Source organism: Canis lupus, chromosome 1 (genome assembly GCF_003254725.2).
Source record: "Canis lupus dingo isolate Sandy chromosome 1, ASM325472v2, whole genome shotgun sequence".
In the NCBI taxonomy this organism is placed as follows: Eukaryota; Metazoa; Chordata; class Mammalia; order Carnivora; family Canidae; genus Canis; species Canis lupus.
This window is the reverse complement of record NC_064243.1, coordinates 4,128,737-4,142,293: the sequence shown is the minus strand read 5'-3', so window position 1 is coordinate 4,142,293 and position 13,557 is coordinate 4,128,737. Positions and strand designations below refer to the sequence as shown.

The following is a 13,557-nucleotide window of genomic DNA, read 5'->3' as shown; positions in this document are numbered from 1 at the left end:
TTTTTTTTTAATTTTATTTTATAAATTTATTTTTTATTGGTGTTCAATTTGCCAACATATAGAATAACACCCAGTGCTCATCCCGCCAAGTGCCCACCTCAGTGTCCGGGCAATTCAAGTCATTCTAACATATGCTTCAGCCTTTTGTGGAGCAGAGGAGGCCGGGCAGTGGCTGACAATTGTATGGAACATTTTTCTGAGCTCGAAGCACAAATCCGTGTTTTGTGTTGGATGCTACCACCAGTCAGCAGGGTGCGTTTTAATTATTATTTTAATTTCATGTTGGCAGAAAGGCACTGTCAGATAGTGCCCTTCAAGGGAAACACTGACTTTGGGGGGCTGTTGGCATCTCTGTAGTTTGGCTCAGCGCTTCCCAGGACATCGGAGGCACATCCTGGTTCTCCTAAACTGTACTCCATGCGGTACTTACCCTCCCACGTGATGGATCGAAGACCCGTTTCCCAGGAGTGTCCATGCCACTCAAGAAGCATTAGCAAGCACTGAAGGGCAAGTCCACGCTGGCAGAAACCGTTGCATTGGGAACAGATGCGAGACAGTATTTACACCAGTTCAGTCTTACTGTCACGGCTCATCAGGACGCAGATCTAGTGAAAGAATGACACAGAAACTTCACGCACACACCTTATTCAACTTTCCTTGAATATCAACTCTCTATTATCAAGAATTACTTGTTGGTAAACGTATTCTTTATGTATTTTGTGCAGCACTTTTTTTTTGTTTTTTGTTTTGGCAGGGTCCCATAGTTTGCTCATGGCAACAGCAGTAAGGTTTTCATATAGAGCATTCCTCTCTTTATAAGTTGAAATAACAATGCTAAAGGTCTAGTAAGCAATAGAATTTAAAGTTTAAAATGCCCACATCCATGGTATTAAGAATCCAGAGTTTCCCATTTGAATTCTGAAATATGATCCTAAATATTTAATTCTGGGCCATAACTAAAACGTTACAGAAAATCAAACTTTCAGAAAAACAAAAACAAAAACAAAAACCAACAAATCCTCACCCACAAAACTAACTAATAATGTTTGCATAGATAAATTTTACATCTCTAAGTAAGTACTATAAATAACAAATGATATTTAATAAAAGAAGAGGGGGGAAAGATAGAGAACAGTGATTAGGAACCTATCAAATCAGGCCATTTCACATCTGGGTTACATTCATAAAACGTGTATTGCAACCCCTAGGAAATTATCATCCACAGTTGATAGTGCTTGGTCTCTATCGTATTTTTTCTGAAAGTTGCACATTGCTCATCTGTTTTTATATAAATCTAGAATATGGTATTTATCCCATATGTACATGTGGTAAAGTGATCAAGAAAAATATTTCCAGTGCTAAACACCCCCTGCCCCATTTTAAAGGAAACCCCGAATGTAGTAAATTCATGCTAATTGGGAACTCTACGAAGGGGTTAAAACATTACCCATTACAAGTCGGGTGGCCATTATAAATGTTACCCAAATAAAAGCCAGAAACAGGAAGCCAAAAAGCAGGTCCCTACGGCAGGCATGTGTCTTAAATGATATCATTTGTCAAGTTTCCAGCATCTTGTGGTGGGGAACACAAAAAGAAGGTCTGTGTTGTACTGAGGACATTACATCCTCATTAGCTGGAATGTTCCTTAAGTACATAATGCAGGATTTTCATTTTAATAAGAAGCAGCTACTTGTCACTGCACTTTCATTAGATAAATACTGAATGTAATACTAATGACCATTTATAGAGGCTCTTTCCTACTCTTGAGAAACTCCATTCAGATGAAATCATATAATAACAATGTATAGAGCATATCAAGCAAACCTTCGTGTCATTTGTGAACTATTCCCTGAATTTTTTTTTTAAATGCTGACAATATTTACTAGCAGGAGTCATCATTCAAAGAGACCTGAAATGACACCGTTGCTTTTGTTTTTTGTTTTTTTCTTCTCTTCTTCTACTTTTTTTTTTTTTTTTTTTTTTTGCATGCAAAACAAATGTGAAGGAGTAGCATTTGGTTTTTTTAGAAGTCACAATGGAATGGCAAGAAATGGCTTCTCGGCACATGTACTGGTCAAAGCATTCCATCTGCCTGGCCAGAGACCTAGAGGCTGAGGTGCAGAGAAGGCCACCCTGAGAACCGAGAAATAATTCATCCACCATGATCGCTCAGGCCCAGCCCTGTCTCTAAAACAAAGACTGACAATTGCCCTGAATTATGGATGTACTTTTTGTGATATGTAATACAGTTCAGAAGAAAGGTGTTGAGAGCATCGCACCATTTCACCTCCCATTAGAGGCTGGTCTTGAACGATAATCCCAGAAGATGAAACTGATACTGAACTATGACCCTCAATTTACAAATCATTTTTCAGAAGAATAAGAAAAAAAAAGTTTCAACATATTTTTGGCATTATCTGAATGGGTGGAATCTTTCATGCTTATTTTCTAAGAATAAATGAAAACAGCATGCACTGTAGTTCCTGAGTTTGGGAAGGGAAGCATGAGGTTTTCAGATTATATTTTATTTTAAACCTGAGTGTTTGGAGTCTTCTTTTTTTTTTTTTTTTCGTCGCTGAATTTTCGTATATTCCTTCAAAACATCATAAATTTCTATTCTGTAGCTTAAGGGATCCATCAGTGAAAATGTTGGTCTTTCATCTTTATTACCCTCCCATTAAAATGAAAGAAACCGGGACGCACTTCAGTTTCAGAGAAGCCATTTAGTTGGCAGTGTGTCCTTGCTCCTCAAGTCCCGACGAAGGGAGAAAGTGCATTATTGCTGAGACTTCGCACATCTATCTGTGTGGGAAGCAACATATACTATGTGAAATGCAATAATCTTCTTTGATGGCCTGATTTGATTACAATGTCTTCCCGTTACCAGTCACTTCCTGTGCACTTACATTCATAAAACCTGTCCCCTCCCCTGTGTGTGTTTGTGTATCTGAAAGCCAGGCGAAGTCTCCTTCCGCTTGGCCGTCGCTGTTCGGTCTGAAAGGGACAGATTAATAACCGAGCACCACATTGGGCCAGCTTTCCTTGTACCTTGCACTAGTAACCCCTTGCTATAATGAGGACACAAAGAGCCTCGCATCAGGCTGCTACCCTTCTTCATAACTCAAAAGCGTCACAGTGGCAATAGCCTCCAGTGCTATTTGTCTTTACTGCAGTTGTGACACTTCGGCATGATCCATAATTTGGCGGCTATTTACCGTGACATCTCCCTTCAGTGCAGCCATAACATTCAGTGAAGCCATTATTTGGTCCCATTTACCATATAAATTGTATTGTTGTGCATGCATGCTAGCAGCTACATTAGGTACCTGAAAATGAGTAAATCTTGTAAAATAGATACTAACGGCTATTCAGCAGGAGGATTTCCTCGCACCTCCGACGGGAGGAGAGAGAGAGAAAAAAAAATTAAATACGGTCACCAAGTTTCCTGGAGCATCTTTAATTGCGTTCCTATTTATCTAGCGTGTGAGATGCACCGAAACCCAGGGCTTTGAAAAATAATCTGGTGGGCTTTGCCTTCAATTAGGAGGGCGCTACGGGATTTCCAACTTCGCGCTGGAAGCGGTAGCATCCTTTGGTGAGCTGGAGGTTACGAGGCGGGCAGATGGGCTGCAGGCATGATTCACAAGAGAAGGCACATGACGTTATGCTCACGTGTGACACCGGGCAGCAGTCACAGGGAGCAGCTCATTCGCACAGAGCGCGCGGAGAAGTAAAATGGGGACACAGGGACGGTGTTCTTTGCTCCACACGCTATTCTGTTTTGGTGATCAGAGATAAAACACACTGTGTCCGTAAGTCTGAAACACGAAGCAAACGTCTTATTATTTTAGATCACATCGGTCCCTCCTCTGCATGGTTCTGTTTGGTGCATCCTATTTCAGGCATCTGAGGGATGCTGTTATTAAGCTCTGGCAGGGTGCCTAGAGAGTGCTTTCCCTTTGTGGTGCAAGTTTTTTTTTTTTTTTTTTTTTTTTTTTTTTTAATGCAGACCCTCCCCGTGTGGATGCAGCATATCCTTTCCTTCCCCAGGCAGGTACTAAGCTTTTAAAGCTCCCACCCCCCACCCCCATCTCTGTAGTATCCTTTTCCAAAGTCTGCTTTTGTCTTATCCAGTTTTCAACACCAATTTGCTTCTTAAGGGTGGAGAGAAACTTTCCATTCCACATAGGCCTCACCGGGATAATTGTGCATAAAGCATTTACTAACAGATATTTAAAAAAAAATAGGTCTGTGTTGACTCTGTCGTTTTTCTAATGATCTAATAAAGTCAAGGTTTTGGGATAATTCCTCCAAATTTCTAGGTAGGTAGTTGGTGATTGATAGAAAAGGAAGGGCCATTTCCTGGGAATATAGACTCTGAAAATACATGGCTATCTTTCTGCTATATCTCCCATTTACTAACTGCTCATTAGCGGATGAACCAAACTGTCTCCCAAAGTAAAAGAATTTGTGAACTATTTTCAAGACTGATTTTAAAATCTCATCAAGCTGAAGACATACTGATTTGATCAGATCTTGCATCAGGAATTAATTTAATTCCCTGGAACAATAAAATGTGGAATGAGACTGTCCATGACCAAAGAATTGAATATAACGGTTTTACCTCTGAGCCATTGAGAGAAGTTTTTATTAGCATTTTTTTCAAGGGAGGGGAAAAAGAAAAAAGAAAGAGAAAGAGAAACTTATTCATTAACACCTTACTTTTGTTTCAAGAAATATTATATCCATGAACCACCTACAAATCACTCGATTTGAGTAATTCTGAGGAATAAAGTGCCCATTTTCTTTCTCCTTTGATTTATGTCATTGTTCTGTTTTCACAGCTTACTGTTGACAGAGCGAGGTAATTCAACTACAATTTTTCCAGTGTTTTTTCCCATGTACATATAATCAACAGCCCGGAATACAGACTCCAGGCCACGAAACCTGCCCTCCACAGACAGATCTCCGAGGTCCACCTCACAAACCAGGTCTCCACCCGCATACATCTTGAGCAAGTGGTCCATGGCTGCTTGATACTTAGAAAGGGAATGGTTCAAGAAGAAGCCCTGGACGCTGGCAGATTTCTTCAGCAGTTTGGCTGGTAATGTTCCTGCTTTCACAGGCGAAAGGCCAGTAGGAGTTTGGTAGCCAGAGACAAACCCAATTACTATCAAGCGCCCTTTGATAGCTAAGGCATCTACGGCCAAGTCAAACATGGCTCCCCCGACGGATTCATACACCACATCGACACCTGTGGGGTACTCCTGCTTCAGGACAGTACTGACATGCTCAGTGTGATAGTTGATGGGACGATCACAGCCAATCGATTTCAGAAAAGCAGACTTTTTGTCAGAAGAGCAGGTTCCAATAACATGGCACTTGGCCTTCTTTGCAAGCTGCACAGCAAACTGGCCTGTCCCCCCAGCTGCTGCTGTCACCAGAACTTTTTTCCCTTCTGACAGTCCTCCGAGCTCGTTGAGGCTGATATATGCGGTGGTACCACTTACTGGCAGGGTGACATACTCAGGTTTCACGGAGGGCACCGGAGCTGCGGCACTCGCAGGCACCACAGTATACTCAGCAAAAGAGCCGGGTGCCATGTATGCCACAGCTTGGCCCACAGTGTACCTGGCACTAGCAGAGAGGCCTAAGGCCACCACCTCTCCCACACCTTCAAAACCTACATCAAAGGGGGTCTTGACTGAAGGGTCGTATCGGCCAGCTGAATAGTTGATGTCAGATGCATTAACACCGACAAATCTAGAAGAAAACAAACACACACATATATTAATATGTTCCTTTCATCAAGGCCCTGATACTCCATTTAGAAAAATCCCTCTAATTCCAGTGACTGTGGATGGGTGGCTAAGCTGTCTATCCTGGTAAAATTAACAACAACAACAACAAAAAGGATCAGTGCTGATACTCAGTTGAAAAAAAAGAAGTTACGCAAGTATTTGCAATCAGAGTTTTGGTATATTTTATTTTTTTAATCAGGTTAGTGATAATTTCATACCACTTTAAATATCAAGGTTTTTAGTTCACACGCTATTTATTTTCCTTCCCTTTCTTTCAAAAGCAGAAATAAACCATTAAAAAAAAAGTCAGGAAGCCCTCTTATACATAAACTTCACTGGACCTCTGAGTTGGAAATTAATTGGCCTGTTAACAAAGATGTTAAAAACAACAGTCAGATAAAATATATTAAAAGAAGTAGACTTGTATTGATTCTGGCAACAATTTAACACTTTGGATAATAACAGTAATGACAATGATATTATTGAAGATTGACGCAATGTGCAAGGTCATCGGTTGTTATATGTTACTGCAGGGTTGTTTAAAACACTGTTAGAGTGGCCGCAGCAAATTTTCTTTCTGATGTAACTATGTCCAGCATGAAAATATGCATTTTGATTAATTGAACAAAAATTGTTTCATAAGGGTAGAGATTTTTATGGAACATTCAACATCTTAGAGTCCTTTTCAGATGAAAAGGAAAGCAAATCGTCACTATATTTTTCCTCAACAAGAAGCAGAGACATAACTTGATTAATACCAGATGATTATTTTCACTTTGGTATCCAGAGTCAATTTAATTGCGAGGTCGGTATTTTTACCAGCTTTTTTTCATCTCGGTATACCTCATAACAAAAATATCCTGATACCCAAGGAAAAAAAAAGAAGGCGTCTGCTAAAAAATGTCAGGAGGTGGCTTAGACACATAATGGAGGACCCTAAAAATGTCATTTCCACCTGTAATGGCATGAAAAGATGGTGGTATCTGGTGGCAGGAGGAAAGCTGGGAAGTAGGTCATTTTAAAAATAATTCACTTTTAATTTAACTTAATAAAACCAAAATTCCCCTGTGCAAGGATCCACTTCCACTGTATCACAGATAACACTTTGCACTTATAAATGCTCCCTTATGATCATGCCCCCTGTATATCTACAATACTGAAAGCTCTCTACATATTGTAGAAATAAGAAAGGAAACAATTTCTTTGGGGCATGTCAAGCTGCTTTCAGAAGTTAGCACAGCACACAGCCTCAATAACACTACAGAATTCCGTAGCCATCGATGATAACGCAATCATGCAAAGTAGGAAAAACGATTTTTGCTGGCTTTTCATTTGGGATTTCAGACCAGGATGCTTACGCTCTGTTTGGGGGGGGGGGGGGCTGCTATCTTCCCTTTACATTTGCATAGTTCTCAAGGTTTGGTCTTTTTGGGAAGCGCCAGCTTCTCAGAGCATGCCTCTGGACTTCACCGAAGGCGCCAGGGCAGCGCCCCGCTAGAGCATCTGGCCTCCCGAGCCCCTGCTCTAGGCCTCGAAGCCAAGTCCAAGGAGGGGTGGGCTGGAAGTGATGGTGGTTTGCTCCAGAGGTGGGGGACGGAGGCCCTACCGCTGCTCTGGTCTCTTGGCCCACAATTAACCCTTCCAGCCTTAGTCCCAGCTGGAGAGGCCCTTCCTCAGAGGGCACCCCTGCCTTGCACCCAAGGGGACGCCCCCGCGGCAGCTGGCCCCCAGGGTCCCCCCACCTCTCAGGAGCGCGCCTCGTGGAGGGGGGAACTGCTGGAGTTACGTGCTCCCCCCCTCCCCCCGTGGTTTGCCATCCCCGGGGAGAGGTGAGGAAACCAAGCAGGGCACTCCGGAGAAAAGTGGAGGGGAGAGGGCACAAGCGGGGCGCGGAAGGGGGGAGGGCAAGTGGAGAGGGGGTGGGCTCCGCGAGGAGCTGGGGTGCCTGCAGCTGACCGGCCGCAGCGAGTTTACCACCGGGCTTCGCTCAAAACAAGCAAATGAGCCCTTGCGGTGGAGGCGGCGGCGCTGGGGCGCAGGAGGGAGGCTCGCAGGGCCGGGCGCGCCCCGTCCAGGCTGCCGACCGCTCTGCGCCTCCCTGGCCGCCCTCGCGTGCAACCCGGGCGGCCTGCGCGCGCCTGAGGCCCTTCTGGAGCCGTCTTCCCCTCGGAGGTGCGCGGCCTCGCCACCGCCACCGCCACCGCCACCGCCACCGGAGAGGCCGGACCGAGGACTCGGACTCGGGGCTGGGGCCGGGCCAGCGGGCGCCGGGGAGGAGGGGCCGGTGACCGTGACCTCGGCCTCCCAAGCCCCGACGGGGTCGGCTGGGCGCACCCAGGCAGCTGGGACCCAGTGGCGGCCAAGCTGGGGGGGGCGGGGGTCCCCGAGCACAGGGCGCGCTGGGGCGCAGCGGCCACAGGAGCGACCCCCGGCCCGCGCGGCCAGACCCGGACCCTGGCCTCAGGCGCACCCCGTTTTCGCGTCTCCCCCTCCCACCTCCCCCCGCCGTGCCGTCTTCCAAATTGCCTGCGTCGTCGGTGAAGGATCTCGGGCTGCTGGCCCCAGCCTCGGGCTGTCCCGCTCGCCCCGTCAGGGTCTCCGGGCCCCTGGAGCGACCCGGGTCTCGGACCCCCGCGTGGACCCCCGCGGCCGCCGCAGCAGGTGGGGATCCGCGACCGCCCTTGCGCCTGCACCCTTACCTGGGCTTCGGGAGGGCTGCGGGAGGGCCGGGCGCCCGCGCCTCTCGCTCCTCGGGACACAAGTTCAAGAGCGGCAGGCTCGTGGGAAGGGGCCCGGGTCGGGGAGCAGGGGACATGCGAGGGAGCAAGCGGGAGAAAGAAAGGAAAGACACGCTTGGGAGAACCGTGCATTTCCAGACTCTCCTTGTGCCCTCTTTAATTTAAAATATATGCTCTTGGTAAATGCAAGGTTCCAGCAGTCCGACGGGAGGATCCACGCGGGAGCCTAAAATCTAGGAACCCCAGGAAAAAGAACGGACCGAGCGAGCTTCCCCCAAATATATACCCTTCGAGAGGCGCCCGCTTTATTTATACTAAAAAGTGCGGAACCCCTTCGTCATGTTTATGATGAAACAGGCAGTCCTGCAGACGGCGGAAAATGCTTTCTTTGAACAAAAACAAAATGTGAAGTCCGGAGCCTTCAACATTGGGGCACAAAGTGTCCAGATCAGATTTTCTTTAAAAAAGGAAAAGAGAAAGAAGGAAAGAAAGAAAGAGAAGAAAGAAAAGGAAAGGAAAAAAATGAGAAAAAGAAAGAAAAGAAAGAAAAATAAAGCAAAGAAAATCTCGGCCTGGAGATTCAGCAGAAATGCTGTTACCCTCCCGTGAGCAACAAACCGTTTATCAAAAACGCCTTCCCCATCCCCCACCCACTCTTTGCCATTCCTACAAACTCTTTGCTCCATTATCTTACACTTGAGCAGAAAATCGTTAGAAATATTTGGAAACGAAATAATGTGTCACCATCCTTCGAAAAAAAGCTAAAAATAGCACACAAGCTGACTTAACCGGAGGGTGTCTTTTTCTTCCTGAGGGCTGGGCATCCTCGGGAGGGCTTGTGAAGTTGTCCTCGGATGTATGAATGTGAGACATGGATAAAGGAACACCAATTACATGTTCTGCAGGGATTTTATGCACCCCTCTCACACTTTCCCTAAATGGAAGAAAGATTATCCTAAATCCACGCCTGGCTTAAAAGCACTTTCCTCTCTGTATTTGTATTTTCTGTTAAGATGGAATGAGATGTACAAATATCCAACTGCAAGAAGTCAGGCAGCACAGTTAAAATTTCCAAACATCTTTCCGAGAAAGTGAATGTGTGCTTCTGCCATTCATTCCAGAGCAGATTTTTATGATGATAAAAATGAAAAGTGCTTGCGTAAAATTTTTATGCAATTAACACAGTTCTGGGGGAGATTTGGTCTAGGATTAAAATGAACTAACCTGCAGTAAATAGACTTGCAGTCTGTTTTTTTTTTTTTTTTTTTAATCTGTAAAATGTCACCTCCCTGACACTATTTGCCAAGTATAAAGTATCTCACAATTTGGGGATGGGAGCAGATTTTCCACAGAGTAGGGAAAGGGGATGCAAAGATTCAGCTCCTTTCAACGTGCAGAAAACTGGCCCCATTTTCTGATGTCGGCTTCAACATGGAAGTTAGAGGTCAAGTTGTACATATAAATATACCATTTGTGTTAAAGGGACTGTTGGCAGATGTGGAGGGAAAAGACAGGCATGGATCCTAAAGCCACCCAAACTGATGAGTTCAAACGTGGGAGAGCTGGTGCTCCAGAACCCTGACCACCAAATTCAGGGATCATCCCTGGTGACCCGACACAGGGGGCGCCCGGGCACTGGCGGGGAAGGAGAAAGCGAGGAGCCGGACAGAGGAGGGGAGGACACCCCGAGGACTTGATGCACTTCACAGGTTGAGAGGCCGGGCACGGGTTGTGCCCGGCGGGAGCAGCCTGCCCGGTGAGCGCTGGAGGGTGGTCCCACTCCCAGCTGCTGGTCGTGCTCTAACTTCACACCTCCTCCTGCCTGCTCCCCTCGGTCACCCCCTCCTTATTTCACACCCGCTTTCTAAAAGGGATTTGGTCGGAACAGTGGTGTGTGTTTTAGATCAGTGTACCTAATGAGAAAAATCACAAGAAAACAGCCCATGTAAAACTTTTTGCTTGTTAAGGTCTGAAGGCTGTTCAGCCTGCTTCTCATCTCAACTTCCAGCAAATCACTCGTGTCTCTCGTGTGTTCTGCGTGTGTTCCTTCTTTTGAACTCGGTGGGATGCAAGTCCTTCTCTCAACAGCTCTAGCGCTTTAACCTTTGCAGCCCTGTTTCCACCCACAAAAACTTTGAGGAGGACGTACATCCACCTTCTAAGTCACTCTGCATCCCTCCCCGAGCCAGCTTCACTCAGCCCCACTCTTGGCTCCCTCACTTTTTACATTTTCCAACAGGTTTCCAAAAGGTTTTTTTTTTTTTTTTTTATCATGACCAGAATTACTCCATTTTGCAGTCTTTTGAAGGCTGATACGAATCTCTAAAATAAACGGATTAAACGGTGCAGCAAGCCAACTTAGGGAGGGCACGCTTTGCCTTTCACTCTTTGCGGGGCGGGGCGGGGGGGGGGGGGCTCACAGTCCTGTCCAGAACACAATTTACAATATAGTTACTCAGAACTCACGACTTCCTTCAATCGGGTGTTCTAGCCTGAAACACGCAACACGGGAACCCCTCGATGCGCCTGAACAGGCAGGCGAGTCCTGCTCTAACGTAGGGGAGAGAGGGGTGGGGGACGCCCCGCCTGCAAGTCAGGCAGCCCCAGGGCACCCAGCGACCGGAGACCGGAGGGCACGGCTCCCGCAGGATGAGGTCCCTTTCCTTCCCGCGCTCCACCAGGTACTAAAGACTAGTGAGCTGTGGACCCATTAAGGTGGGGAGTGTGGCGGTGCAAGGCAGGGCAACCACCCGAGTGCCACCCAAAGGTCTGCAAAACGCGCAGGCAAATGCAGCCATGCCCCCACCCCGGCCCTGACCCAGCCGCCCCGGACGCGCCACGCGCCTGTCGGGGGGCTCTGGGGCACAGACAACAGCCACACGGCACTGACAACACGCAGACGACACCGGCGAGGTGGACACCAACACACCCAACGACAGGCTCCGCCATTGCGCGGCGGCTGCCAACCTGGAGCGCGCAGGAAAAGCCAGCCCGGTCCTCGGCCTCCTTCCTCCAAAGCACGTTACCTAAACGTCGCAGTTTGCGTCCAGCCCGCTCCCGGTCCGCACTACAGATACGGGAACGCAGGAGTCGAGGGTGCGCGCGGGTGGGCCGGGCGGGGAGCCTCCCCTTCTGGGTCCCGTCGGTTTTATTTCGGGCGCGGGAGGGGGAGGAGGGAGGGCTGGGGGAGGGGAGGGGAATCCCAAATTAAAATAACCCTCGGTTATGAGGACGTTCGGTGGCATCGGATATTCACACCAGCAACAGTCACATCACATTCGCCTTCGCCAGATGGCGGCGGGTTCAACTTCCCGGGATCTCGCCAAGTCGGGCGGTGCGCCCGAGCGCTCGCCGGCGTGTGGGGACGCAGGCGGCCCGGGACGGCCGGGGAGCGGCGCCGCGCGGGCCGGGCCGGGCCGGGCCGGGCCGGGCCGGGAGGGGGGGGTGCGCGCCGGGCTCACCGGTTCCGGACGAGGAGGTCTCGGTCCCCGGGGAGCGGCACCGGGCAGTCCCGGAGCAGGGTGACGGCCTCGCGGAAGTTGGGGCTCAGCCGGGTCACCGCCAGCTTCTGCATGGCGCGGGGGATGTCGGAGCCCTGGAAGTCCAGGAAGTGGCGGGCGTACGACATGTCCACGATGGCTCGGGCCCCGGCGGGCGCCAGCCGCAGCATGGCCCGCGCCTCTGCCCGCTGTCTGCGCCGCCGCCGGCCGGGGTCGCGCCCAGCCCCGGGCCGCTCGGCTCGGCTCGGCTCGGCGCCTGCGGGCGGGCGGGCGGGCGCAGCGGGCGGGTCCGCCCCTCCTCCGGCCCGCGTGCTCCCCTCGACTCCCCTCCCCCCGCACGGGCTCGGCTCCCCCCGCCCGCCCGCCGCGCCGCGCCGCGCAGCCAGTCCGCGCGGCCCCCGCGGGCCCCGGCCGCGCCACGCCCGGGGTCCCGGCCTGGGGACCGCTCCCACCCCGGCCGCTGCTCCTTTAATCTTTTTGTTTTGGTTTGAATCTGCTCGGCGCAGACTGGCCGAGGATCCTCTCCGCCCTCCCCCTTTCTCCCGGCGTCCGGGAGGCACCGGATATCCCCACCCTCCCCGCGCTCCCAAAGCCGGATTTGACTCCTCTAACAGGGTGAGGGGGGCGGCGAGGGGAACCTCGGGTCCCGCGGTCGCCGCGGCCCCGCGCCGGCGGCAGCCCCGGGCGTCCTCGGAGCGGCGCGGCACCCGGCGGCCGGCGCAGGCACCTCCCCTTCCCGTGCGAAGCGTTCACTTCCTTGCAAGGTGGTACGAATCAACCCCGAGCGCGGCCCGGGCGGCGGGGCACGGCCGGGGGCCCCGAGCCGCGCGGGGAGCCCCCGGCACCGGGGCACGCGCACCAGCGCCGAAGGCGGGGCGGGGGCGCCCGGGGAACCCCGGGCAGCCAGCGCCCCAGGCTCCTGGGCCCCGGTTCCCGGAACGCCCTGCCCGCGCCTCCTGCCCTCAGCCTGTCTGTCCCATGCAAGTTGCACCAACTAAACCATTTTATTTATTTTGGCCTAGATTTCGTGCTTCTCCGTGAATGTTTTAAGTAGCCTCTGCAAGACTGTTACGGGTTTCCCACTGGGAGAGAGCACGTATATTGGAGACTGGAGGGCCGAATTCTCAGAACACACGAGCATTTAAACTTCTAGGTGGGGATGCCGAAGGACTTAATTGGAGACGTTGCAACTATGGATGAAGAGCTCATTTTATAACCCAGCTAGAAGGATCTGTCGTTCCTTCATGTCAGTTTTCTCCTTAATTGTCTATATCGACCAAATTAACCAATTTACTTTTCATAGAGGGACCAAATTCAATTATTTTCCACATTTTTGTATGATGAGTTGAGCCCATTTTAAAATTTGTGTTAAAGGTATACACGTTTGAACTTTAAAAAACCCTCTTGTTTTACACTTAACCTAGAATCACCCAAATAAAAAAGCCACGCAGTGCCCCTCCCCGATCAAACCTAACACCCGCCCCCCCCCCCCCCAGTAAGGCTGCAAAAGTGACACAG

General features: G+C 49.6%; 1 protein-coding gene across 1 annotated transcript; it reads right to left on the bottom strand.

Annotated features, from left to right (window-relative positions):
• Nucleotides 1-4,618: 4,618 nt before the first annotated feature.
• On the bottom strand, nt 4,619-12,280 carry PTGR3 (prostaglandin reductase 3). Its single transcript, XM_025421989.3, has 2 exons — nt 12,001-12,280; nt 4,619-5,763 (listed from the first exon to the last, which is right to left on the bottom strand). Exons 1-2 carry the CDS (start codon nt 12,207-12,209, stop codon nt 4,839-4,841), a joined length of 1,134 nt encoding a protein of 377 aa, XP_025277774.1. The 5' UTR covers nt 12,210-12,280; the 3' UTR covers nt 4,619-4,838.
• Between the last annotated feature and the right edge of the window lie 1,277 nt (nt 12,281-13,557).